The sequence below is a fragment of the Geotrypetes seraphini genome, chromosome 6, assembly GCF_902459505.1.
Source record: "Geotrypetes seraphini chromosome 6, aGeoSer1.1, whole genome shotgun sequence".
NCBI lineage: Eukaryota > Metazoa > Chordata > Amphibia > Gymnophiona > Dermophiidae > Geotrypetes > Geotrypetes seraphini.
Genome location: NC_047089.1, coordinates 11,737,473 through 11,764,741, shown reverse-complemented (window position 1 = coordinate 11,764,741; position 27,269 = coordinate 11,737,473). Strand labels below are relative to the sequence as shown.

Genomic DNA, 27,269 nt, shown 5'->3' with positions numbered 1-27,269 from the left:
CTCCACCGACGCAATTACCCCACCAGGACGGCTGCTTACTTGCCTGGAATGCAAGGGTCCTATCCCCAAAAGTCTTGTATCTGCAGCCAGTAATTTTGGGGTACATTAGAACTCCTAGTTGTCCTCATTGAGCTATATAACGGAAAATGGATTAAAAGTTGGGGCAATTCCCCAAATCAGCTTAAAACAGATACAAGACCATTTGAATAGTACTCGCGCCTCTATCGGGAGCCAATGTAACAGACGATAGAAGGGACTGACATGATCTTTTTTTCCTCAATCCAAATATCAATCGGACAGCTGTGTTCTCTACTATCCTCACGGTTTTCTTTGGTGCCCCCAAATAAACAATATTACAGTATAGACAAGACCAATGCCTGTACCAATAGTCTAACGCAGGGGTAGGGAACTCCGGTCCTCAGCCGTATTCCAGTCGGGGTTTTCAGGATTTCCCCAATGAATCTGCATGAGATCTAGTTGCATGCACTGCTTTCAATGCATAATGCATTGAAAGCAGTGCATGCAACTAGATCTCATGCAGATTCATTGGGGAAATCCTGAAAACCCCGACTGGAATATGGCTCTCGAGGACCAGAGTTCCCTACCCCTGGTCAAAAGGCTAGTGGATCAAAGATAAGTGTTGCCAATATTGGATTTATTGCTGATGTTATGATCAATAGAAGTAACAGGGATTTAGTATGGCACTTGTTGACTCCTGTTTTGTGATTTGAGGAAGGGAGGGGTGGTGCAAGTATGATTAAAGCTACGGTCCCAGGATGGGGATCTGAAATAACATATGAGTTCTACGAGATCCTATGATCTGAGCATCATAAGTAATTCCGATATACCCACCTTGTTAGCGTTTATGGTTCCTAGTCAGGTCTTTATACATTTCTTGAGATGTACTGAAATTTCTTGAAAGTCTTTAGGAATTTACTGAGCTTTATCAACATTTCTTAGAGTAGGGCTGCCCAAGTCCGGTCCTCGAGATCTACTGGCAGGCCTGGTTTTCAGGATCTCCACAATGAATATGCATGAGAGAGATTGGCCTGCACTGCCTTCTCGGTATGCAAATCTCTCTCATGCATGTTCATTGTGGAGATCCTGAAAACCAGGCCCGCCAGTAGATCTCGAGGACCGGACTTGGGCAGCCCTGTCTTAGAGGTTCTCGTGAGATTTTTGAGTCGATTCTCATGCTTTCCCATTGAGTGGTCATTGGATCATTTTGATTTGATGCTTATCTGCCTTTCGCTACTACATTGCTAAGCTGTGCAACTAACAGACTGAACACTGCCTTATCCGGACGGTCAGCTTTGGTCACTATCCACAGCGGCACCAAATATCCCGATAGGCTTTTATAAAATACACTAGTCTTATAGCCCGTTACATTAACGGGTGCTAGAATATATGTGTGTGTGTGTATGTTTTTTTTTTTTCTCTCTCTCCTTAGCAGCTTTCTGTATTTCGGTCTGTCTTTTTTTTTTTTTTTTTTACCTTGGCTGTCCACTACCACCCCTTGCCTGCTCCCCCTGTCCATTCTCCCTTCCTTTTACCTCCCCTCTTATTAACGGGTGCTAGAATATATGTGTGTGTGTGTGCCTGTCTTTATTTTTTTTTCTCTCTCCTTAGCCGCTTTCTGTATTTCTGTCTGTCTTTTTTTTTTTTTTTTCCTTGGCTGTCCACTACCACGCTTTGGCTGCTCCCCCTGTCCATTCTCCCTTCCTTTTACCTCCCCTGTTATTAACAGGTGCTAGAATATATGTGTGTGTGTGTGTCTGTCTTTATTTTTTTTTCTCTCTCCTTAGCTGCTTTCTGTATTTCTGTCTGTCTTTTTTTTTTTTTTTTCCTTGGCTGTCCACTACCACGCTTTAGCTGCTCCCCCTGTCCATTCTCCCTTCCTTTTACCTCCCCTGTGTCCTCCACCACCCCATCACTGCTCACCTTATCCAGCAGAAGCCCTTCTCCCTTTGTTTTACCTCCCCCTGTCCATCATCACCTCCTTCCTGCTCCCCCTGTCCAGCAGTAGGCCTGTCTTCATTTTTCTGCCCCCCTCCCTGTTCATCAGCACCTCTTCCCCTGTCCATCAACCTCTTTTCTGCCCCTCCATTTCCCTCCCACCCCACTTCCCTGTGCAGTATTTTCCTCCCCCCCATACCTTCCTCCTGAACTGCATGCCCTACTTATGTTGAAATGCTTTCCGGGTTTGGCTGCCACGGCCTGCAGCCGCTGACAGCCGCGGCGGCCGACATCTGACTCGGGCCTCCGTGGTCGACATCCGCCTCGGGGGGGGGGGAGGAAGAGAGAGAGCGAGCTTCGGGCGGCCAGCAGCCGCCGCGGCCGACATCTGCCTCGGGCCGCCGACAGCCGCCGCGGCCGACATCCACCTCGGGGGGAGGGAGAGAGAGAGCTTCGCACGCATGCGCACTCCTATCTGCAGTGCCCTACAGCTCACAGAAAACGGACGCACGCGATGGGAGTGCGCATGCGCGGCCTAGCGTTTTATTATATTAGATGTGCAAATAACGATTGTGCTCATGGGATAATTTTTACGGAAATATTTTGCACGCTCTTACTGGCACAGATGCACGAAAAGCCTTAAGTCTACAAAGCGGGACCCTAAATGTCAGTCTTCTGGCTGTCGGCTTCTGGTGCCTTAATGTGGGGGCAAGTAGCTTGCAAGCGGGCACTCAGATGGGCAGAGCGCACGGTTATGCACGTTTTACGGGGCCTACATTTCCGGCGCCTAGGGTCCTTACAGAAGCGTGGCCAGCGGCGCCTAGTGACGGCGACGTCTGGCGACGCCCCTAGGCATGCTCACTTCTGGGCTTTGGCGTCATGAACCCAGGTGCCGGTCCAGGAGGCAGCCCAGCGGTGCCTAATTTTTATTAAAATACATTTTAATAGTTTTTTTTTTAATAGCACGACCAATTCTCGCGCCATTTACAACCACTTAAAACGCTTGTTAGGTGCCAGTAGATGCAATCTTAACTTCCGGCGACGTTTTTCAGAATTCATCCCATCGTGGGTGAGTAAATGCAGGCTCCCCTTTATCAAATTACACTCCACATGGATAAACAGAATCTCTGTTGCTATTCGCTTTCGTTCCGCTTTGAATTTTAGCCTCATTCTCTCCCGCACAGCACGAGGAGTGGCTTGGCAGTTAAGAGCTACACCTTCAGCACGCGGGTTCGAGCCCCGTGCTATTCCTTGTGACCCTGGGCAAGTCACTTAATCCTCCCGTTGCCCCAGGTACATTCGATAGAATGTAAGCCCACTGGCACAGATAGAGAGTACCTGAATGTGAACCACTTAATTCAGCTTCCATTGATAAGGCAGTATATAAAAAAATAACTAACTTATTTCCGGTTTGATTTGCACATCCAGGGAAGGGGGGTGGATGGGTGGGAGAGGGCTATTACATTAGGATTTGTTTATTAATTACATGTATGTACTTTTGCATGGTTTTAATGAATTAGGGTAGGTGGGAGGGGGGTGAAAACGGTTTCTCATATATTTATTGATGGACGTAAGTGTGTTTTTTCAAATTGGTACCAAGTGGTACCTTGGATTACGAGCATAATCCGTTCCAAGAGCATGCTCGTAATCCAAAATGCTCGTTTATCAAAGCGAGTTTCCCCATAGGAAATAATGGAAACTCGCTTTGATGCGTTTCCCCCCCCCCCGAGAACCGGCATTGCTCCCCTCAAAGGCACCCTCCACTGCGATCCGGCACCCCCCTGCCTCGAACCGGCCCCCCCCCCCCCCGCCACGATCCGACCCCTCCGACACGATTGGGCACCCCCCCTGACACGATCCGACATCCCCCCGACACAATTGGGCACCCCCCCGCCGCTTCTTACCCTCATCTGGGCACTCTTGAAAATCGGCTTCCTCCTCTGCTGGGCCTTGAGCATCTGAGCATGCTCAAGGCCCGCGAGTTGTGAACTCGCAGGCCTTGAGCATGCTCAGATGCTCAAGGCCCAGCAGAGGAGAAGGCCGATTTTCAAGAGTGCCCAGATGAGGGTAAGAAGCAGCGGGGGGGGGGGTGCCCAATTGTGTCGGGGGGGGTCAGATCATGGTGGCGGGTGCCCAATCGTGTTGGGGGGGTCGGATCGTGGCGGGGGGTGCCGGTTCGAGGCAGGGGGGGGTGCCGGATCGCAGGGGGGGGTGCTCGTAAATCGAGCCATGCTCGGTTTCCGAGGCACCGATTTTGCAAATGTTTTGCTCGTCTTGCAAAACACTCGCAAACCGGTGCACTCGTAAACCGAGGTACCACTGTACTTATATGTATTCCTTTATGCACTGTTTTTAGACTGAAAAATTAATAAAGATATATAAATAAATTTTAAAAAATAACTAATAATTCCCAGAATGATTCAGTTCCCTTTGTTAGCTGACAGGAAGCATCTTCCAAGGCCAGAGCCATTATGGCTAAGATTCTCAATGGAAAATGAAGTTATCAACCCCAATTCCCCTTCTGCCTCCTCCCCCCCCCCCACAGGGGGCCACAGTTACTTACAGGCTCATGGAGCTGCGGCGGAGGGACCCCGACTTGCGCTTTATGGTAGTGCAAACCAACAAGTCTGTAAACAGGAAGAGGGAACGCTCCTTCTTGCCTCCGACTGCCTTCTGTATCATAATGGTGGGGGGAGGAAGAGAGGGGAGGTGAGAAAAAGAGAAGGAGAATATCAGAACCTCATCAATGTCGAACCACAATTGAGGGTAACGTGGAACTGAAACAAGAAAAATGGTACCCTAGATATAGGCTTGCCAGATTTTATGATTGTAAAATCTGGACACTAGCTCCCCCCCCCCCCCCCGCTGCCTGCTTTGGGCGGGCAGGAGGCAATCCACTCATGCGTGGATATCGCGCGTGATGGCATCCCGTGGCATCCATGCATGCACAGATTGCCTCCTGCCCGACGCGATTGAGAGGCTTTTTTCAAAACCTGGACAAAATGCCGGGTTCTGAAAAGCCGCCTGGACATATCCTCAAAAGGAGGACATCTCCGTGGAAATCCGGACGTCTGGTAAGTCTACCTAGATTAGAGAATGACACGGTGACAAAATTCATCATCGTTCCCGTCCCCGCAGATAACCGTGGGAAATAATCCCATGTCATTTTCTAGTGTGTATTTCAACCTCAGTCCTTCTTCAAAGCAAAGCTTGCGGGTCAGTGGTTGTGGACATTCATACTCTGATTCTTATGTGAGCCAAGGATAATGAAGCCATTGTGACATCACTGATGTGATTGGCTCTTAGGCACTGGTGGAATGAGGCATTATGACATCACAATATCTGCTCTGGATACCAGAGACTGTCATTCTGTAGTGTCTGTTTCAACCTCAGTCCTTCTACACCAGCAGTCTTCAAAGCAAAGCTTGCGGGTCAGTGGTTGTGGCCATTCATACTCTGATTCTTCCCTCTCTCCTTAAAGAATGACATGAAGATGGTTTGCCGCAGTTATCCGTGGGGACGGGAACGGTGATGAATTTTGTCACCATGTCATTCTCTAACCTAGATAACATGCCCATCCAGGAGGTCAGAATGTGTGCAACGGGGATGAATCCGAGCCTTGCACCCTCCTCCAAGCCACAAAGCTCTACAGAATTGATTACTGTCCCTCTTCTTCTTCCTGAATGCTTCAATCTCCAAATCATAGCCAAGAAGAATAAGGAACTGCCCCTTCCCTTCCATTGCTCCCCACCCCAGGTTTCCCTGCTAAGAGCACTTTTCTTATTGGCTGTCATGGGGCATATGGGGGAGGCACGGCATTTAAATTGAATGACTTTTCTTTTTACAAATTGATACTCAAGTTGTGTTACATTCATGTCTATGAGTTATTTTCCTAAGTAGGTTCAAAGCCTAAGTTGTATTTGATGCAATGGAGGGTGAGGTGACTTGGCCAAAATTGCAAACGATGTCAGTGGGAGAAGCGAGATTTGAACTTTGACTTCTCCAAACACCAACTTTTTTTTTTTTTTTTTGAAATATATTTTATTGAGCAAATCAAGAAAAAACACAGAACACAACAAAAGGCAGCCATGCCAAAAGAGCAATAATACACCACGGCAAACCCTAAGTACAAGGCATCAACTAAGAATACAACAGTCACACAGTGCCATAAAGAATCAAGTGCTCAGAAAAGATTTTACAAATATCACCCCAAAGATACCCAACCTACCCACCCAGCCCCCCCCCTCCCATGTGGATGGCACAACAAGAAGAAAGATGTCAGAAAAAACACAGGTATGTATGAGTGAGTGAGGAAACAAGCAACAAGCGCCAGAGAGCAGAATAGAAGAGAAAGAAAGAGGTGCAGTCCCCCATATCTAATCTAATCTAATCTAAACCTTAAGTTTATATACCGCATCATCTCCATGAGAATGGAGCTCGACACGGTTTACAAGAACTTAAAATAGTGGGTAGAGAAGAAGAAAAAGGATTACATGAACTTATGTGTAGAAGGGGGGAGAGAAAGGGGGGAAGGATAGAGCTACAATTTGCTGAAAAGCCAGGTTTTCAGTGGTTTGCGGAATAACTGAAGGGTGCTCAGGTTCCGCAGCGGGGTGGCGAGGTCGTTCCAAAGACCTGTGATTTTGAAGAGAAGAGATTTTCCCAGTTTGCCTGAATAGTGGATGCCGCGTGGAGAGGGGAAGGCTAGTTTAATATCCTATGAGTTAAGCAGTAAACTCCTAGAACGGTGCGGCAAAGCCGTCCAATAAGCCTCCCAAATCTCCTGAAAACGATCCCAACTACGGGGAACCCTACCGGACACAGCCCGGCGCTCCAGCAAGGCCAATTCAAAGAGTGAACGTTGCCATTGTACCACCGTTGGGATAGCCTGCTCCCGCCAGCACACTAAAATCGCCCGTTTGGCCAGTAAGAAAGCTTTCTGGACAAACAAACGGTGCCCTCCGGGCAGAGATCCCATCTCATCCAGTACATAAAAAAGAGCAATCAAAGGAGAACAAGCTGGCAAATTCGGCAGGAACGAACGAAGATAAGACCAAACCCGAGACCAAAACCGCTGTATACAGGAGCAGGTCCAAAACATATGCCCCAACGTGGCTCCAGGAAAGGCACACTTAGGGCAAGTATCCCTGTCAGCGAAACCCGCTCAAAAGGCTCGGACTGGTGAAATGAAAGCTCTATGCAACAACTTATATTCTTGATCCCGATGAATCATACTCCAAGAAACAGCCGCAATGCTGCCAAAACCATGGGAAAGCACATCCGGCGAGATGTCACTCTGCAAGTCCTGGCTCCAGGCGCGTGCCAAGTGACCAGTCTGAGTATCAGGACCCAAGGTCAGTAAGGTCGAGATATAATAGCTCAGCTTAGGGGCCACCGGTTCCCATAAAGCCAGACACCGACCCAAGCGATCAGCACTGTGAGCTGTCACCCCCAATGTGTCTAGGCCGGAGATATAATGATGCACCTGAAAGTACCCGCATTCTCCACCGCTATTAATCTTCTGCGCTTGTCCTATGCTTTCAATTCCAGCACCGGTTCTGTGTCAGTTACCTCCAGCGGGAAGCTGCTTATGTATACAGCAGAGCACACTTTCTGTGAAGGTATGATCTCTAAACATTACCACTGAGCCTTTTCATCCTCATATAACTGATGATACTACCACAACTGGACTACTGCGACTCCATCTACATGGGAATCAACACTCTGATTCACAAAATGCAACTCATCCAAAACACCGCTGTCAGACTAATCTTCAACCTGAGAAAATATGACACGATTACAGACTTCATCAGGCAACTGCACTGGCTACCTATCCCATCATGAATAAACTTCAAACCTGCATGCATCGTTCACCGTATACTTTACGGAAACTCCGCGGCTCCTCTCGTCCAATTCTTCTCCAAGGCATGGTCTACTTCCTGCAGAACCCTCAACAGAATACTTCTAAATCTCCCTTCCACAAAAAATCTGCAATACAGATGTGTTTTCCACTCCGTGCTCACCTTTCTAGGCGTAAAAACTTGGAATGACCTTACTGAAATGACAAGGCTGGAACGAACCTAACTACACCATATTCCGGAAGAAACTGAAAACTCTCGACACTTAATCACCTGTATCCTCTCCTCCCCCTCCACCCCTCTCCCTACCCCCTCCTACCCTCCTCTTTCTTCTCCCACCCCCTCCTCCTGCCTCACCCCCTCTTTAAGTCGCCTTGAGTCTACCTAGGTATGAGCGATGCAGAAATAGAAGATTAGATTAGATTAGATCTACAACTGTCTCCTTATCCTAGAAGGTCATGATGGAGCCATTCCAGTTCAGATTATTTGGCTCTTTACTTTAATCTACAGGTTGAAAGCACTCTGCACTAGGAAGGTGTTGACCGAGAAGATGGAGTGATATAAGTTCAATCACTTACCCCCCAATCAAAGAAGTAAAACGGAAAAAAACTATACAACGGACTACTGGCCACTCAGGCAGCGAAGATAGACAACCAAGTCTCCAACCTATTGACAACAACCCCAACTACAAGATGTTCAGAAAGGAAATAAAAACTATACTCTTCAAGAAATCCCTTAATAAAGCTTAACCCCCCTCTTACCATCCCCTCCCTAACCCCAGATCCTACTTTTCCCTCTCTTGGAAACCTTCTCTGATCTAACGTTGTAACCCTTCTTCCATAACTCTTTTTGTAATCCGCTTTGAACCGAAAGGTAATGGCGGAATAGAAATCTGTAATGTAATGTAATCAGAAAAATAAATCTAATCTAAATCTAATCCATTATTTATGTAGAACTATTTGTGCATAGCAGAATAAAACAATATAGCTTACATAAGAACATAAGAATCGTCGCTGCTGGGTCAGACCGGCGGTCCATCATGCCTAGCAGTCTGCTCATGCAGCGACCCTCTGGTCAAAGACCAGTGCCCTAACTGAGACCAGTCCTACCTGCGTACGTTCCGGTTCAGCAGGAACTTGTCTTGAATCCCTGGAGGGTGTTTTCCCCTATAACAGCCTCCAGAAGAGCGTTCCAGTTTTCCACCACTCTCTGGGTGAAGAAGAACTTCCTTATGTTTGTACGGAATCTATCCCCTTTCAACTTTAGAGAGTGCCCTCTCGTTCTCTCTGCCTTGGAGAGGGTGAACAACCTGTCTATTCCCTTCTTTATCTTGAACGTTTCGATCATGTCCCCTCTCAGTCTCCTCTGTTCAAGGGAGAAGAGGCCCAGTTTCTCTAGTCTTTCACTGTACGGCAGCTCCTCCAACCCCTTGTGTTCTCCAAGCATAGCAGGACAACTGTTGTCTGGAGCTAGCTCACACATTTCATTGAGTGAATTACATTCAAGTACAATATGTAATACCTTATCCTTGAAAGGCTTACAATCCAAGAACCTCATTTACCAACTTGTGCCAATGTTTCAATGTGTGTTTTATTTATTTCTGATTTACTATACTGCTTTTAATTGGCAGGAGAAGGCGCTGCCCAATCTAATTTTCTTATGATAAGGAAATAAAATACAATGGTCGATAGGAAAGGCATCATTCATAATCACAAAGCAGACAGAAAAGCAGAGAAAGGGTGTGTGAGTAGCATAGTTGAATGTCACCCGATCCAGCCTGAAAATGCCTACCTAAATAACTAAGCCTTAATTTCTGTCTTAAAAAGTGCCTGAACATTAATGGGAAGCAGACACGAGGACCAAATTCCACATCAGAGGTATACAAATCTCCTTTATGGAGGCAGATCTTGGATGGGCTTCTTATATTGTCATGGTTCAGAAATTACTCTGTACAGCGCTGTGTGCGTCTGGTAGCGCTATAGAAATAATGTGAAAAGTTTCAGTCTTTGGGAAGCAGAGCTGAGATTGTGATGTCATAATGCCTCATTCCACCAATAAGAGCCAACCTCATCAGTGATGTCACAATGGCTTGATTGTCGTGGACTCCCCTCTGCCCTCCAAACCAGCCAGCAGATTAACCCTTCCCTTAACTTTATCCATGACATCCTGTTTATCTGTCTTGGCTGTTTAGAATAGATTGTAAGCTCTTTGGAGCAGGGACTGTTTTATTCTTCTTTGTGACTCTGTGCAGTAATGCGTGCGTCTGGTAGCGCCATAGAAATAATTAATAGTAGTATTCATTGAATTTATGTTTATTCTTGGTCATTTTAATACTGTTATGCTGTTAACAAAATTGTAAGTTTCCTGTTGAATTCTACTTGCTGTACATCCCCTCATAAAGGTGGTTAATAAATCCATATAAATAAAGGAACCACCTTTTTTATGTAATTATATAATCACACTCAAAGAGGTTTACATACAGGTACTTCAAGCATTTTCCCTATCTATGACCAATGGGCTTACAATCTATCTAATGTACCTGGGGCCTCTGATAGTCTGTAGGCCAGTCCTCGCCATGCTTCCCTGTTTTCCGCGGCTTCTTTCAATTGCTTCATGTTCGAAACGTTCCCAAAATAATGAAGGGAATAGACTTAGTATATAAAGACAGGTTGTTCACCCTCTCCAACGTAGGGCGAACGAGAGGGCACTCTCTAAAGTTGAAAGAGGATAGATTCCGTACAAACGTAAGGAAGTTCTTCTTCACCCAGAGAGTGGTAGAAAACTGGAACGCTCTTCCGGAGGCTGTTATAGGGGAAAACACCCTCTAGGGATTCAAGGCAAAGTTAGACAAGTTCCTGCTGAGCCAGAATGTACACAGGTAAGGCTAGTCTCAGTTAAATCGACCTAAATAAATCCAGGAAAAATTCCATCTGATACTGAAGGGAATAGACTTAGTAGATAAAGGCAGGTTGTTCACCCTCTCCAAGGTAGAGAGAACGAGAGGGCACTCTCTAAAGTTGAAAGGGGATCGATTCTGTACAAACGTAAGGAAGTTCTTCTTCACCCAGAGAGTGGTAGACACCTGGAACGCTCTTCCGGAGTCTGTCATAGGGGAAAACACCCTCCAGGGATTCAAGACAAAGTAGATAAAGACAGGTTGTTCACCCTCTCCAAGGTAGAGAGAACGAGAGGGCACTCTCTAAAGTTGAAAGGAGATAGATTCTGTACGAACATAAGGAAGTTCTTCTTCACCCAGAGAGTGGTAGACACCTGGAACGCTCTTCCGGAGTCTGTCATAGGGGAAAACACCCTCCAGGGATTCAAGACAAAGTAGATAAAGACAGGTTGTTCACCCTCTCCAAGGTAGAGAGAACGAGAGGGCACTCTCTAAAGTTGAAAGGGGATAGATTCCGTACGAACATAAGGAAGTTCTTCTTCACCCAGAGAGTGGTGGAAAACACCCTCCAGGGTTTCAAGACTAAGCTGGACAAGTTCCTGCTAAACTGGAATGTACGTGGTTGAGGCTGGACTCATTTAGAGCACCGGTCTTTGACCTGGCGGTTGCCACGTGACCTGACTGCTGGGCAGGATGGACCACTGGTCTGACCCAGCAGCGGCAATTCTTATGTTCTTATGTATGCAGCCAACGGGCCTTTGGTCTCCCCTGCTTCCTTTTACCACTGACCATTCCGAGTAGCACCTCCTTTTCTAGTGAATCTGCCCTCATCACATGTCCAAACTAGGTCAGTTTCTGTCTGGTAATCTTGCCTTCCAGGGACAACTCTGGGTTTATATGATCAAAGAACATTTTTGTTGGTGATCCTAGCTATCCATGGGATTCGTACAAGTCTTCTCCAGCACCAAAGTTCGAAGGCGTCGATTTTTCCTTCTATCTGCTTTCGTGAGCGCCCATGTCACGACTGGGAACACAATGGCGGTGACCAGTACCTGCGGCTGAGGAGGATTAAGTGACTTGCCCAGGGTCACAGGCGAACAGCGTGCGGTTTGAACCCACAACCGCAGGGTGCTGAGACTGTGGCTTTAACCACTGCGCCACGCTCTCCTCTCTAAGGTGCCTTTTGTATTAGCATTTTAAAAAAGGAATCTGGGTACCCGGATGCTAGTACAGAACAGACTCTCACCACACAGCCTCAGGAAGCCTCCACGAAGGCATCCCACTTATAGAATTACCCCAAATAAATACTGTAATATTCCACTGCTTTTTCCAGCTCGAATCCGTCTACCGTTAGAGAGCAGGTCATGTTCGGCGTCTGATGCCGATGACATCATGCAAGTTCCCGGCAGTGGCAATTACTTAACACAGGCTGGGCAAAAGCTCTGTCTCTATTAGGGAATGGATTCTGGAAATGCGGAAAATAATTGCACTTTTTTTTTTCAAGTGATGAAACGCAGCAGGGGCCTCTGGTCAGTGCGCCTGCGGGGGATGCTTCGTTTCTATACCATGCAATAATTCAAGCGCAAACAGCTGCTGCCTCCCGACGGCACAAATAATATTCTTTTAATTATCACCCCTCAGATTTTTTTAATTGCTACTTTTTTGCATCCAGCAATTTCCTTTGGGCTGCCAGCTTGCCAGCTCAATCAGCAGCTCGTATTGGGTTGTGAAGCCAAGAGCCCTCTCTGGCAGCTGCATACACTTGTTCACTTTATTCATCACTGCCCTTCACACCGTGGCACGGCATAACGGCTTATAATTAAATTTAAGTGCTACAGAATAGGATATGGATGGGAGAGAATTAAGGAGGAAATAAAGTATAATCAGAGGGGATGGAAAAGTAAAGTTAAAAAAAGAGAGAGAGAGAGAGAGAGAAGACAGTACAGGTTTCCCAAAACATCACCCGAAAGCTAAGTACTAACTGGGTGTCACCATTGCATGGATGGCTCTTGACCAGGGGGGCTACAGATCTCGGGTTCCACCAGAATCTGTCCTTAAAGTGCCAAGGCTGAACAATGGCTGAATGGGAATTTCTTTCCCTGCCCCAGGACTTGTGCATGCATGCTCTAGACCGGGGAAGGCAATTCTGGTCCGCGAGAGCCGCAGGCAGGTCAGGTTTTCAGGATCTCCACAATGAATATGTATGAGATGGATTTGCATGCACTGTCTCCTTGGGATGCAAATCTATCTCATGCATATTCATTGTGGAGATCCTGAAAACCTGACCTGCCTGTGGCTCTCGAAATATTAACATAGTAACATGGTAGATGACGGCAGATAAAGACCCGAATGGTCCATCCAGTCTGCCCAACCTGATTCAATTTAAATTTTTTCTTCTTAGCTATTTCTGGGCAAGAATCCAAAGCTTTAGCCGGTACTGTGCTTGGGTTCCAACTGCCGAAATCTCTGTTAAGACTTACTCCAGCCCATCTACACCCTCCCAGCCATTGAAGCCCTCCCCAGCCCATCCTCCCCCAAACTGCCATATACAGACAGTGCAAGTCTTCCCAGTACTGGCCTTAGTTCAATATTTACTATTATTTTCTGATTCTAGATCCTCTGTGTTCATCCCACGCTTCTTTGAACTCTGTCACCGTTTTCCTCTCCACCACCTCTCTCTCTCTCTCTCTCTTTCTTTGTCTTTCTCTCTCTCTCTCTTTTTCTCTCTTTCTCTTTCTTTGTCTTTCTCTCTCTATTTGTCTTTCTTTGTCTTTCTCTCTCTCTCTTTCTCTGTCTTTCTCTCTTTGTCTTTCTCTCTCTCTTTCTCTTTCTTTGTCTTTCTCTCTCTATTTGTCTTTCTCTCTCTCTCTCTCTTTCTCTGTCTTTCTCTCTTTGTCTTTCTCTCTCTCTTTCTCTTTCTTTGTCTTTCTCTCTCTGTCTTTCTTTCTCTCTCTATTTGTCTTTCTCTCTCTCTCTCTTTCTCTGTCTTTTTCTCTTTGTCTTTCTCTCTCTCTTTCTCTTTCTTTGTCTTTCTCTCTCTGTCTTTCTTTCTCTCTCTATTTGTCTTTCTCTCTCTCTCTCTTTCTCTGTCTTTTTCTCTTTGTCTTTCTCTTTCTCTCTCTGTCTTTCTTTCTCTCTCTTTGTCTTTCTCTCTCTGTCTTTCTTTCTCTCTCTATTTGTCTTTCTCTCTCTCTCTCTTTCTCTATCTTTTTCTCTTTCTCTCTCTCTTTCTCTTTCTTTGTCTTTCTCTCTCTGTCTTTCTTTCTCTCTCTATTTGTCTTTCTCTCTCTCTCTCTTTCTCTGTCTTTTTCTCTTTGTCTTTCTCTCTCTCTCTCTCTCTGTCTTTTTCTCTCTTTCTCTTTCTTTGTCTTTCTCTCTCTGTCTTTCTTTCTCTCTCTATTTGTCTTTCTCTCTCTCTCTCTTTCTCTGTCTTTTTCTCTTTGTCTTTCTCTCTCTCTTTCTCTTTCTTTGTCTTTCTCTCTCTGTCTTTCTTTCTCTCTCTATTTGTCTTTCTCTCTCTCTCTCTTTCTCTGTCTTTTTCTCTTTGTCTTTCTCTCTCTCTTTCTTTGTCTTTCTCTCTCTGTCTTTCTTTCTCTCTCTTTGTCTTTCTCTCTCTCTCTCTCTTTCTCTAGGACCGGAATTACCTCCCCCTGATCTAGACCGTCCCCTGTCACATTATGGCCAGCCTGAGGAGACAAAGCCTGCCAGGTTATCAAACCCAGGACTCATTCATTGCAGTCCACAGTTAGAACCACTGAATCAGCCCCATCATTATCTGCCTACAGAAGAGGAACCCTTAGGGACTCCAAGAAAACTGGGACACTCTAATGGTTTCAGATGCTTATTCGAATGGCTCCGGTTGCAGCCCTGGTTTCCATGTACCTGTGGTCCTGCTTTAATTGTAGAGAATGACACGGGGACAAATTTTTCCCCGTCCCTGCAAAGAACTCATTTTCCCGTCCCTGTGAGTTCTTTTCCTGTCCCTGCCCCATTCCTGCAAGCTCCGTCCTCATCTGCACAAGCCTCAAACGCTTTAGCATCTTAAGTAGCAACATTCCAGAGCTCTGATTGTGATGTCATAATGCCTCATTCCACCAATGCCTAAGCTCCGCCCTCATCTGCACAAGCCTCAAACGCTTTAACATCTTAAGTAGCAACATTCCAGAGCTCTGATTGTGATGTCATAATGCCTCATTCCACCAATGCCTAAGCTCCATCCTCATCTGCACAAGCCTCAAACACTTTAAAATCATAAGTGTTTGAGGCTTGTGCGCTTAAGGCAGAGCTTACAGGAATGGGAAAGAGACAGCGAGAGCGACAACACTTGCGAGGACGGGATGGGGAAATTGAGTTCTTGAGGGGACGGGGAAACCTTTGTTCCCCGTGTCTTAGGCATCGGTGGAATGAGGCATTATGACATCAAAATCTCAGCTCTGAATGTTGCTACTCTTTGGGTTTCTGGCTGGTACTTGGGACGTGGGTTGGCCACTGTTGGAATACAGGATACTGAGCTTGATGGACCTTCAGTCTGTTCCAGTGTGGCAACTCTTATGTTCTTATGTGAGCTGAGTATAGGACAATCAAGCCATTGTGACATCACTTCTAAGGTTGGCTCTTAGGCATTGGTGGAATGAGGCATGATGACATCACAATCTCAGCTCTGGAATGTTTCTGCCATTGTGACATCACTGCTGAGGTTGGCTCTTAGGCATTGGTGGAATGAGGCATGATGACATCACAATCTCAGCTCTGGAATGTTTCTGCCATTGTGACATCACTGCTGAGGTTGGCTCTTAGGCATTGGTGGAATGAGGCATGATGACATCACAATCTCAGCTCTGGAATGTTTCTGCCATTGTGACATCACTGCTGAGGTTGGCTCTTAGGCATTGGTGGAATGAGGCATGATGACATCACAATCTCAGCTCTGGAGTGTTGCTACTCTTTGGGTTTCTGCCAGGTATTTGGTACCTGGGATGACCACTGTTGGAAACAGGATTCTGGGCTTGATGGACCTTCGACCTGCCCCAGCATGGCAACTCTTATGTTCTTATGTTGTGTAACTTACAGAGAAGACCTGCTAGAGAGGATGTGTTCCATATAATACACTATATTGAGTTTACTCTTAAGTGAAATGCTGGCGCACTGGTTAAAAGTCTGGAGTACGCCAGAGCCGGAAATATCTGGTAAATATAAGAGAATGAAGGCTGACAGGCAAACGGCAAAAGCCTCAGGCGCTCGCTGCCAGCTTCCTCTGCACAGCTGCTTAACATCCTGTCCTCTGCAGACATTAATTGAGCATTAAACTCTCACTGCTGTGTGTCGATGAGAAACGCTATTTATAGAATCACGGGGAAGGCATGGGGTGGCAGTGTGCGATCAGACAGAGGTGTCTGTGTTAGGCACAAAGTCACCAACCAACAGCCAGGCCACGTAGAGCACGAGGAAGAAGAAAAGGTGAACGGGAGACCGGGACCCATATGTCTGAACTCTTCGAGCCCAGTCTGCTTCTGCCTCAGCGTAACGGTATCACCATGAACCACGGCTCAGTCACATGCAGGGGATAGGACGAGGGAATCGGGATCAATGCTCCTTCGAAGGATCGGCCGGGTTGCATGCAAATTATTTTTCTTACGAGCGACAAGTTCTGAAAAAACCAACGAATTCTCCAGATTTGCAAGTATTTTTGTGAACAACCATACAAACTCCGCGAGCGACGCTCCTAAAATGCACGAGCGATTTGCTCATGTGCTCAGATTAAAGGCCGTGAGGTCACAGGTGAGAACCATATTAACTCAACATCAGAGAGGCCTGCTACTGGGAGTACAGAAACCCGCGTAGAACTTATGTACTAAATGGTGAGACCTTGGTTAGGACCACAGCGGAACGCGATCTAGGGGGTGATCATTAGTGAGGACATGAAGGTTGCCAATCAAGTGGAGAAGGCTTCCTCCAGGGCAAGACAAATGATGGGGTGTATCCGCAGAGGTTTCGTCAGCAGGAGACCTGAAGTTATGATGCCGTTGTACAGAGCCATGGTGAGGCCTCACTTGGAGTACTGTGTTCAGTTTTGGAGACCACACTACCGAAAGGACGTGCTGAGGATCGAGTCGGTTCAGCGAACGGCCACCAGGATGGTCTTGGGGCTCAAGGATCTCACGTATGAAGAAAGATTTAAAAAATTGCGGCTGTACTCACTTGAGGAAAGAAGAGAACGGGGAGATATGATTGAAACGTATAAGTACATCACGGGATGCATCGAGTCAGAAGATGATATCTTCTGGCTCATGGGACCCTCGACCACCAGAGGGCATCCGCTGAAAATCAGGGGAGGGAAGTTTCATGGCGACTCCAGGAAGTACTTCTTCACCGAAAGAGTAGTGGATCATTGGAACAGACTCCCACTCCAGGTGATAAAGGCCAGCAGCGTGACGGATTTTAAGAGAAAATGGGATACTCACGTGGGATCTTTAAGGGAGTAAATTCAGGGGAGGGGATACTTGGAATGGGCAGACTTGGTGGGCTATAGCCCTTTTCTGCCGCTTTTTTCTATGTTTCTATGATGGCAGATAAAGGCCAAATGGCCACAGCATCCACTATCTCCTCCTCTACCTATTGGCTAAGGCTCTTAACATTTGCATCTCCTCTTCCTATAGGCTAAGGCTCTTTACACCTGCATTGTGATGTCATAGAACTTTATGGTTATAGAAACATAGAAACATGATGGCAGATAAAGGCCAAATGGCCCATCCAGAGCATTCACTATCTCCTCCTCTCCCTATTGGCTAAGGCTCTTAACATTTGCATCTCCTCTTCCTATTGGCTAAAGCTCTTTACATCTGCATTGTGAGGTCATAGGGCTTTATGGTTATAGAAACAGACTCCCACTCCAGGTGATAAAGGCCAGCAGCGTGACGGATTTTAAGAGAAAATGGGATACTCACGTGGGATCTTTAAGGGAGTAAATTCAGGGGAGGGGATACTTGGAATGGGCAGACTTGGTGGGCTATAGCCCTTTTCTGCTGCTTTTTTCTATGTTTCTATGATGGCAGATAAAGGCTAAATGGCCACAGCATCCACTATCTCCTCCTCTCCCTATTGGCTAAGGCTCTTAACATTTGCATCTCCTCTTCCTATTGGCTAAAGCTCTTTCCATCTGCATTGTGAGGTCATAGGGCTTTATGGTTATAGAAACAGACTCCCACTCCAGGTGATAAAGGCCAGCAGCGTGACGGATTTTAAGAGGAAATGGGATACTCACGTGGGATCTTTAAGGGAGTAAATTCAGGGGAGGGGATACTTGGAATGGGCAGACTTGGTGGGCTATAGCCCTTTTCTGCCGCTTTTTTCTATGTTTCTATGTTTCTAAATTGATCGGTCAGCTGAAGAATCTCTACAGGATGACCAAGTCCAGACAGAATGGAGATCATTGATGTTTTAAGTCAAGATAATGTTTTTAAGACTGTATGATGATGATGATGATGACGACGACTTGCTCACACCCTTCATCAAACCACTGCACTGGCTACCCATCCCATCACGAATAACTTTCAAAATATCATGCATCATACACCGCATACTTTACGGAAACTCAGCGGCTCCTCTCATCCAGCTCTTCTCAATGGCATGGTCCACGTCCCGCAGAACCCTCAACAGAATACTTCTAAATCTCTCATCCACAAAAAATCTTCGGTACAAATGCATTTTCCATTCCATGGGAGCGGGACTGGGGCGTAATGGGGCGGGGATGGGTTGAACTGGGTGAGCCTGGAGGCAGGTCTAGGATTTTACTTGGAATGGCCTTACAGAAATGACCAGAACAGAACCGAGCCATACCATCTTCCAAAGGAAACTGAAAATCCATCGATTCGACGCTTAATCTCCTGTACCCTCCTTCCCTCCAATTCCACTTCCTCCCCATCTTCCCCTACCCCCCTCCTCCCGCCCATCTCCCTCCTAGTCCCTCTCTCCTCTCTTTAAGTCGCCTTGGGCCTGCATAGGTATGAGAGACGCACAAATAAAAGATTAGATTGGACAGGTGGCCAAGTATTTCAAGAGAAAGAGAGTTCTGTCTGAAAAAGTCACAATGAACAACAAAAAAGAAGTTTATAAGAACATAAGAATAGCCATACTGGGTCACACCAATGGTACATTTAGCCTGGTATCCTGTTTCCACAGTGGCCAATCCAGGACACAAGTTCCAGGCAGAAACCCAAATAGTAACAACATTTTATGCAATCAGTGGCTTCCCCCATGTCTGTTTCAGTAGCAGACTAAGGATTTTTCCTGCAGGATGTATGATGGCCTCCTAGCAACGCAGGCAGCAAAACTGGACCCCTCCATCTCCAACCTGCTGACAGCAACAACTGACTTGAAATCTTTTTGAAAAGAAATCAAAACTTTGCTATTCAAAAAATATATTCAGCCTTCTCAACCTTCCCTCTCTTCTTCCCCCTTCCCCCTTCCTTGCAATTCTCCCGTTGACCTCAAGATAAGGAAATTGGGTCATTAGGGCATAGACAGGGGGTGGATAAGCAGAGTGGGCAGACTTGATGGGCTGTAGCCCTTTTCTGCCGTCATCTTCTATGTTTCTATGACCTCCTCCCCTCTTGTAACTCCCCATCAATGACTCTTACCTGTTTCCTTCCCCCTCAACTGCAACTCCCCTAAAGGTATTCCTCAATTTTCTACCTATCCTCTTTTATTCTAAACCTCTCCTATGTATCCAATCACTAATTTGTAAATTCCTGGTAATGTCCAGTTATCTTCAAATGTAATACGCCTAGAACTGCAAGGTACAGGCTGAATAGAAGTCACTAATGTGATGTAATGTAATGAAATTGTCCAAACTCTTTTAAAACCAGCTACATTAACCGCTTCTGGAGGGGGGGGGGGTGAGGGCAGCACAGCTGCTGCAGTCAAAGCAAAACAATAAACATGACAGACCTCAAAGAACGGTCGATACACGCTTTAACCTGAAGGACATTTTTTTCAAATGGCCCAGTTGCCTGAATAAATGACTTTTGGAAACTGCCCTCATTATTTGTGTGTATGTGATATATAAGCATGACAACTGGGGTGGGGGGCAGATTAGGGTCTTGAAGGATAACAGAGGGGGCTCTAAGGTTGATGACGTTTGCCCAGGACCCCGGGTACCCTTGCGCCAGGCAGCTCTGCAGTAGGGAGTGGGTGCATGCAATATGTCATCTGGCCATAAGAGGGCGCCAAAGAGCGGGCTGTTCCTCATGGCTTTGCTGCTGCCTATATCTACACCTGTACTGGATGTTTTTAGCAAGGTGTCGCTAAAGTGCTGAAAACCTTACTTAAAGCCGATTTCTAAACGTCTTTAGCCTGGCTCTGTGCTTCTGCAAAGTGAAAGTGAGGCTTTTGCAGGGGAATGTATGCAATTAAGACGCTTCCAAACCACCCGGGTTTTTTTGGCTTCCTTTGCTTTCGGCAGACAAGGATCAAAGTCACATGACGGGGGTGCCACAGGGGCTTTGCACACGTTCTGCTTGCTTTTAAAGTGCTCCATTGAAAGCAGAGCTTGGCTGTTTGCATTTTTGCTCAGTTTGGCAATGGTGTACTTGCGAGAGGCACGAATCACATAAATTGGATACCTGAGCTGAGACAGAGCCCAAGCCACGGCAAAGCGGTCTGGCTTAATTTAGAGAGCCAAATATGAGAGTCAAATTAATCATCAATTAAGCATGGCAGGCCAGCCAAAGCAGAACCAGCGCAGACAACAGTTCGACCTGTTTGCATGTCTGCCAGCCTATTCCTTCCTTCCAGCTTGAAATGTCTCCCCTTTGCTTCTCTCTCACCCTGGTGCTCTTTCTCTTGGTTTACTCCTCCATGAAGCTTTGGTTGACGAAGCTTGCGGCACATTGTGGGGAGACTTAATTCTATAAAACATGCGAGTAAATCATCAGAATAATGACATATACATAAAAATAATGAGGTTTCTGGAATCATGAACTGAGGCAGCATGGTTTCAGTCGAGGCATGTCTTGTCAGACATATCTGATTTCTTTGACTGGGTGACCAGAATTGGATCAGGGGAACATAAGAATATAAAAGCAGACATACTGGGTCAGAGCAATGGTCCATCAAGCCCAGTAGCCCGTTCTCACGGTGGCCAAGCCAGGTCACTAGCACCTGGCCAAAACCCAAGGAGTAGCAATATTCCATGCTACCGATCCAGGGCAAGCATTGGCTTCCTCCATGTCTCTCTCAATAACAGACTATGGACTTTTCCTCCAGGAACTTGTCCAACCCTTTCTTAAAACCAGCTACGCTATTCTCTCTTATCACATCCTCTGGCAATGTGTTCCAGAGCTTAACTATTCTCTGAGTGAAAACAAATTTCCTCCTATTGGTTTTAAAAGTATTTCTCTGTAATTTCATCGAGTGTCCCCTAGCCTCTGTCATTTTTGAAAGAGTGATAAATCGATCCACTTGTAAGAACATAAAAACAGCCATACTGGGTCAGAGCAATGGTCCATCAAGCCCAGTAGCCCGTTCTCACGGTGGCCAAGCCAGGTCACTAGCACCTGGCCAAAACCCAAGGAGTAGCAATATTCCATGCTACCGATCCAGGGCAAGCAGTGGCTTCCTCCATGTCTCTCTCAATAACAGACTATGGACTTTTCCTCCAGGAACTTGTCCAACCCTTTCTTAAAACCAGCTACGCTATTCTCTCTTATCACATCCTCTGGCAATGTGTTCCAGAGCTTAACTATTCTCTGAGTGAAAACAAATTTCCTCCTATTGGTTTTAAAAGTATTTCTCTGTAATTTCATCGAGTGTCCCCTAGCCTCTGTCATTTTTGAAAGAGTGATAAATCGATCCACTTGTAAGAACATAAAAACAGCCATACTGGGTCAGAGCAATGGTCCATCAAGCCCAGTAGCCCGTTCTCACGGTGGCCAAGCCAGGTCACTAGCACCTGGCCAAAACCCAAGGAGTAGCAATATTCCATGCTACCGATCCAGGGCAAGCAGTGGCTTCCTCCATGTCTCTCTCAATAACAGACTATGGACTTTTCCTCCAGGAATTTGTCCAAACTTTTCTTAAAACCAGCTATAGCTCTTACCACATCCTCTGGCAACGCATTCCAGAGCTTAACTATTCTCTGAGTGAAAAAATATTTCCTCCTACTGGTTTTAAAAGTATTTCCCTGTAACGTCATCGAGCGTCCCCTAGTCTTTGTCATTTTTGACGGAGTGAAAAATCGATTCACTTGTACCCATTCTACTCCACTCCAGATTTTGTAGACTTCAGTCCTATCTCCCCTCAGGGCTAGATGTTGTGTACTTAGATTTTAGCAAAGACTTTGACACATAGATGGTTAAGAAACTGAGTGCCCTCAGGTTTGGGCCCTAAAGTGAGCGACTGGGTTAGCAACTGGTTGAGTGGAAGGTGACAAAGGGTAGATGTGCCCAGTGTGCGGCCATTCGAGTTGTAACAACAGTGATCGATATTACAACCACAAAAGTTTGTGCTCATTTGTGTTTCCAAGGTTCTGTTCGCTCACTTAATATCTTTATGACTGTGTTTTTACCATAAGCTTACGACTCCTGATGAAGGCTTTTAAATGTCAAAACATGGCCCTATGTTGAGTTATAGCTTTGTGGTGGTTATTGAGAGTTCTTCTAACCATGGGATGGGCTACTCCGGTCCTTGAGGGCCAGAATCCATTCAGGTTTTCAGGATTTCCCCAATGAATATGCATTGAAAGCAGTGCATGCAAATAGATCTCTTGCATATTCATTGGGGAAATCCTGAAAACCTGCCTGGATTCTGGCCCTTGAGGACCGGAGTTGCCCACCCCCGTTACTTAATAGAATTGTTGTTGGACCTCTTCAGGCCTCTCCCCCTTTTTTATTTTTTTGGAAGACCATTTATCAGGCCCTACTCTTCTTGACTAGAACAGGCTTCTACCAGATATAGGGTTTCCAGGGGTCTGGACGGCTTTTCAAAACCCGGCATGGAGGCAATCTGCACATAGGCATCCATAGATACTCAAGGCCCTACAGTAGCCCAGCACCATAAGCTCAAGACAAGGCATGAAGAGAGATTGGGGGGAGGGCAGAGGCGAGCAATACCAGTTACAGCAGGAGGAAAGACAGAAACGATGGTTGTTATAGGTGACAAGATGGAAGACAGAAACATTCATCGTGGGGAGGAGAGCTGGAGCAGAGAAACGGTGATCACAGGATGGAGAGCCAGAGGAGAGAAACGGTCTTCATGAGAACGAGAGACATGATGCCTCCAATAATAGCCCCCCCACGCCGAACTTTTTAAAAAAAAACCAGAATTTCTAATAGTAGCCCAATCGATTATTAGAAAGAATACGATATACAGTGGTACCTCGGTTTACGAGTGCACCAGTTTGCGAGTGTTTTGCAAGACGAGCAAAACATTCGCAAACTTGGTGCCTCGTAAACCGAGCTTGCTTCGCAGTACGAGTGCCCCCCCCCCGCTCGCGTTGCCCCCCTCCACCGCGATCCTACTTCCCCCCCCCACCCCGAGCAGTCAATGACACCCTTTACCCGACTTGGCACCAGTGCCGGTGCCCGAAGATCCTCCCTCTTCTGGCGCGGCCTGGGCTGGGCAGTGCGTCGGAGATCCTCCTTCTTCTGGGCTGGGCTGGGATGGACTGGCTTTGAGCATTTGCGCATGCTCAAAGCCTTCTGGTCTCGCTCTCAATCTCGGAGAGAGCAAGACCAGAAGGCTTTGAGCATGCGCAAATGCTCAAAGCCAGTCCAAGAAGGAGGATCTCCGACGCACCGTCCAGCCGCGCCAGAAGAGGGAGGATCTTCGGGCACCGGCACTGGTGCCAAGTTGGGTAAAGGGTGTCATTGACTGCTCGGGAGGGGGGAAAGTAGGATCGCGGTGGAGGGGGGGCATCGCGAACGGGGGGGGGGATGCCGGTTCGCAGGGGGGGGAAGCTGGATCGCGGGGAGGGGTTTGGAACAGCGTCGGATTCCTCAAGGGGGGGGTGAATGGAACAGCGCTGGTAGCCCCATGGGGGGGGGAGGAGGTGGAACCAATCAAAGCAGTTTCCCTTACTTCCTATGGGGAAACTTGCTTTGATATACGAGCAATTTGGTTTACGAGCATGCTTCTGGAATTAATTATGCTCGTAAACCAAGGTTCCACTGTATCATCTTTCCCTATTCTGGGGAGCAGGACAATGCTCTTCGAACATATAACAAATCAAGAAAAGCACTTTAAACTTACAAATATTCGAAAGTGATCTTTTTCTCCCCACCCCCTTTACTTAATCAGTAATATAAATGCAAGTATCCTTCCAATAACCCATTCTTTTTTAAAGTTGTAATACGTTCCCACCCTGGATATGAAGGAAATCAGACAAAAATTAAAGAGAAATGACAACTCTAGAGAAGGCCAATGCTCTTCAAGAGACACCAGCGTTTCATCATCCACTGCATAAAAGGCTAAAAAGAAAAGTCAGCCCTTACCATTTCAACCACCATTTCCTGGCGCAGGAACTTGCGGAGAGGAGCCTGGAGCTGCAGGGAAAGAGAGAAAGCGCTGATCAGGAACATGGTCCATCTGCAGACCGAAAACGATGTGCCGGCAAGAGAAAAAAATGAGCCAATCAAACTCAACAGAAGCGCCACAGGAACGTAAGGGAGGAATCTGTCTGTCTGTCAGGAGGAGGAGCTGGTTTCATACAGAATATATAAGAGAAGCAAAGTGACAGAACTTAACAAATGAAAACATCTCAAGACCGATGTACGGGTAAACCTTAAAGAGAACAATATGTTATTAAAGGCCCATCTATAAGCCCAACTCTTTGAGAGGGTGTCAGGTCAAAAGCACGCCGGGACAAAGGCGCGCCCAGACAATTGAGCGCAGCGCGGAGGCGCACACCGCTCAAAATTACTGTTTTTAGGGCTCCGACGGGGGGCATGGGGGGGAACCCCCCACTTTACTTAATAGACATCGCGCCGCATTGTGGGGGCGTTGTGGGGGGTTTGGGGGGTTGTAACCCCCCACATTTTACTGAAAACTTCACTTTTTCCCTGATTTTAGGGAAAAAGTTAAGTTTACAGTAAAATGTGGAGGGTTACAACCCCCATAACGCCGGCGCGATGTCTATTAAGTAAAGTGGGGGGGTTCCCCGACAAAACCCCCCGTCGGAGCCCCTAAAAACAGTAATTTTGAGCGGCGCGCGCCTCCGCGCTGCGCTCAATTGTCCGGACGCGCCTTTGTCTTTCACGCCGTTGTCTATGAACCCTTTGAGAGTGCTTTCAACTCCTAACTCCTCTCACCTTGGGCTCTGCAACCCCAAAGAGCAGGCTGGAACTCTTTGAACTCACAACCTTAGGGTGCGGAGGCAGCCGCTCTAACCACCAGGCGAAGCCCTCCACTCCACAGCAACTTTGTGGACTGCCATGAGTTTGGTTTATATTTAAGTCAACCTTTTTCCCCCCCTTTTAGAGGAGAAAAAGGTTACCTTGGTGTATATTCAGATGGGTTTATATTTGAGTATATACGGTATATTGCCCCAGGTACAAAATATGTACCTATATGTACCTATGCCATGTCTGTCTGTCCAAGTTAGATTGTAAGCCCTTCCAATCAGGGACCGTCTATTAAATGTCAAAATGTACAGCGCTGTGTATGCCTTTCAACGCTATATAAGTGATAGGTAATAAGGGACAGTACTTTGGAGGTTTCCTGAGGCATTTATGCCTCACATTGGGGCTGCAGGAAACTTGCGCCATACCAGACCACCAGGGATTTGCAGGGCCACATTTTGGATTTGTCGGTACTTGGAGGGCCTCAGAAAAAAATAGTTAATGTCTTATTAAAGAAATGACAATTTTGCAGGAGGTAAAACTCTTTATAGTTTATAAGTCTTTCCTTTTGGCTAAGTCTTAATAATAATATTGTCATTTATAGCTAAAGAGACATATGACCAGGAAACGGTTTTATTTTACTTTTGTGATGATGATAAACATACCGAGGGCCTCAAAATAGGACCTGGCGGGCCGCATGTGGCCCCCGGGCCACAAGTTTGAGACCACTGCTGCAAAGGGACCACAACTGAATCTTTTTGAGGAAGAAAGGGTGATAAAATTAGAGCCTGCAAGGGGGTGTCTGGGGGGCCTCTAAAGCAGGCCATCAGGATCCTTTGCACTTTACTCCCACTGCAGAAAAAGGGTCCTAGTTGTACAATTTTACATTTTGGGGGATTAGTACGCGACAGCCATGACACAAAGTGCCAAGTAAAATACATTTTTAATACATATTAGGGTCATCCTGGACTTCTGAATGTAAAATAAAGATATCGCAAGCATAAACTGGCTGCGGGTGCTTACAAGACTTACAAAATGGACTCATCCCTGTGCCTCAATATACTGCCACCAACCTCTATCATTTTATAATAAAAGAAGAATACTTTTCGGTTATTATCTTTTATTGCCGCTCTCCAACAAGAGCTGGGGAAACTGAAGCTACCTCTGCCGCATCCCCAGGAGGTCAGCTTTACAAGCCCTGTAACAGGAAATCATAGGGACCTCAATGCAAGGACACGTAACCAATTACAGGAAGAGCGCTCATCCGTTTACAAGCACCATTGAGAAAAATCAACTTCACTTATCCCTCGCCTGCATCCCTGGGAATGGAGAAGGCGGCTTCACGAGGTCGCTTCAGAGAGAACACAAACCTTCAGATCTGGCTTTCAAGGCCGACTCAAGGGACTGAGGCGCCCCGAGTAGAGTTACCAGAGGTCCAGGAAGACCCGGACTGTCCGGGTGCCCGGAGGGATTTCCAAAACCCAGCAGTTTGTCCGGGTTTTGGAAGGCCCCGAGCTCGGGGCTGCGTCTGGAGGTCCTCTGCGAATGCGCAGACAGCACGATGACCTCACACGCGTGCGCCCGATGTCACTGCGGAGGTCCTCCAGGCGCAGCCCTGCGCTCAGTGAAGGAGACGTGAGGTTTGTTTGGGGGCGGGGCTGGGGCAGAGCAGGGCGGGGCCAGGTGTCCTTTTTTTTAAAAAAGAGGAAATCTGGTGACCCTAACCCTGAGCCAACTTATGCTGTCTCTCTCTCACCCACCACTGATATCTCTTCCTTCATTACCTTTCCCCCCACCCCCACCCTCTGCTTGTGACTTGTTCCTCCCCCTCTCTCTCAAGTCTCTCCTCCTGCTGGATCAGGTGAGGAAGTGACTCGGGATGCTGATGATATAGGATGCCAAAATCCCAGTCCGGCATCTATTCCTTTAGGAGTTTTAAGTTAGACTGGTCTGGGATTTTGGTACCCTTTATCACCAGCACTCTAGGCCCATAGGTTCAGCCGGCTCTGCTGGATTTGCACGTATGGTGACAGTGATGAACCTCAAAGCCTGGGTGTGGAGAGAATGAACTCAAGTCTCTTAGGTTCACCACTAGTGTTTGCCTTAAATCTTTAAATTCTAACAAAGGGCCCCTTTTACAAAGCCGCAGTAGCGGGGTCCCAGAACGGCAAATGCACTGCGACCCACAGAAATGGAAAGGGCTGCGTCACATCTTCTGCACGGGAA

At 46.7% G+C, this 27,269-nt stretch overlaps 1 protein-coding gene across 1 annotated transcript in view; it reads right to left on the bottom strand.

Annotated features, from left to right (window-relative positions):
* ARHGEF17 (Rho guanine nucleotide exchange factor 17) overlaps positions 1–27,269 on the bottom strand; it is a 390,049-nt gene that overhangs the window by 82,976 nt on the left and 279,804 nt on the right. Inside the window, exons 7-8 of the mRNA XM_033949000.1 lie at positions 24,198–24,248; positions 4,520–4,629 (exon numbers count right to left, since the gene is read on the bottom strand). Coding sequence (XP_033804891.1) covers positions 4,520–4,629; positions 24,198–24,248 — 161 coding nt within the window. The remainder of the gene's footprint in view (positions 1–4,519; positions 4,630–24,197; positions 24,249–27,269) is intronic.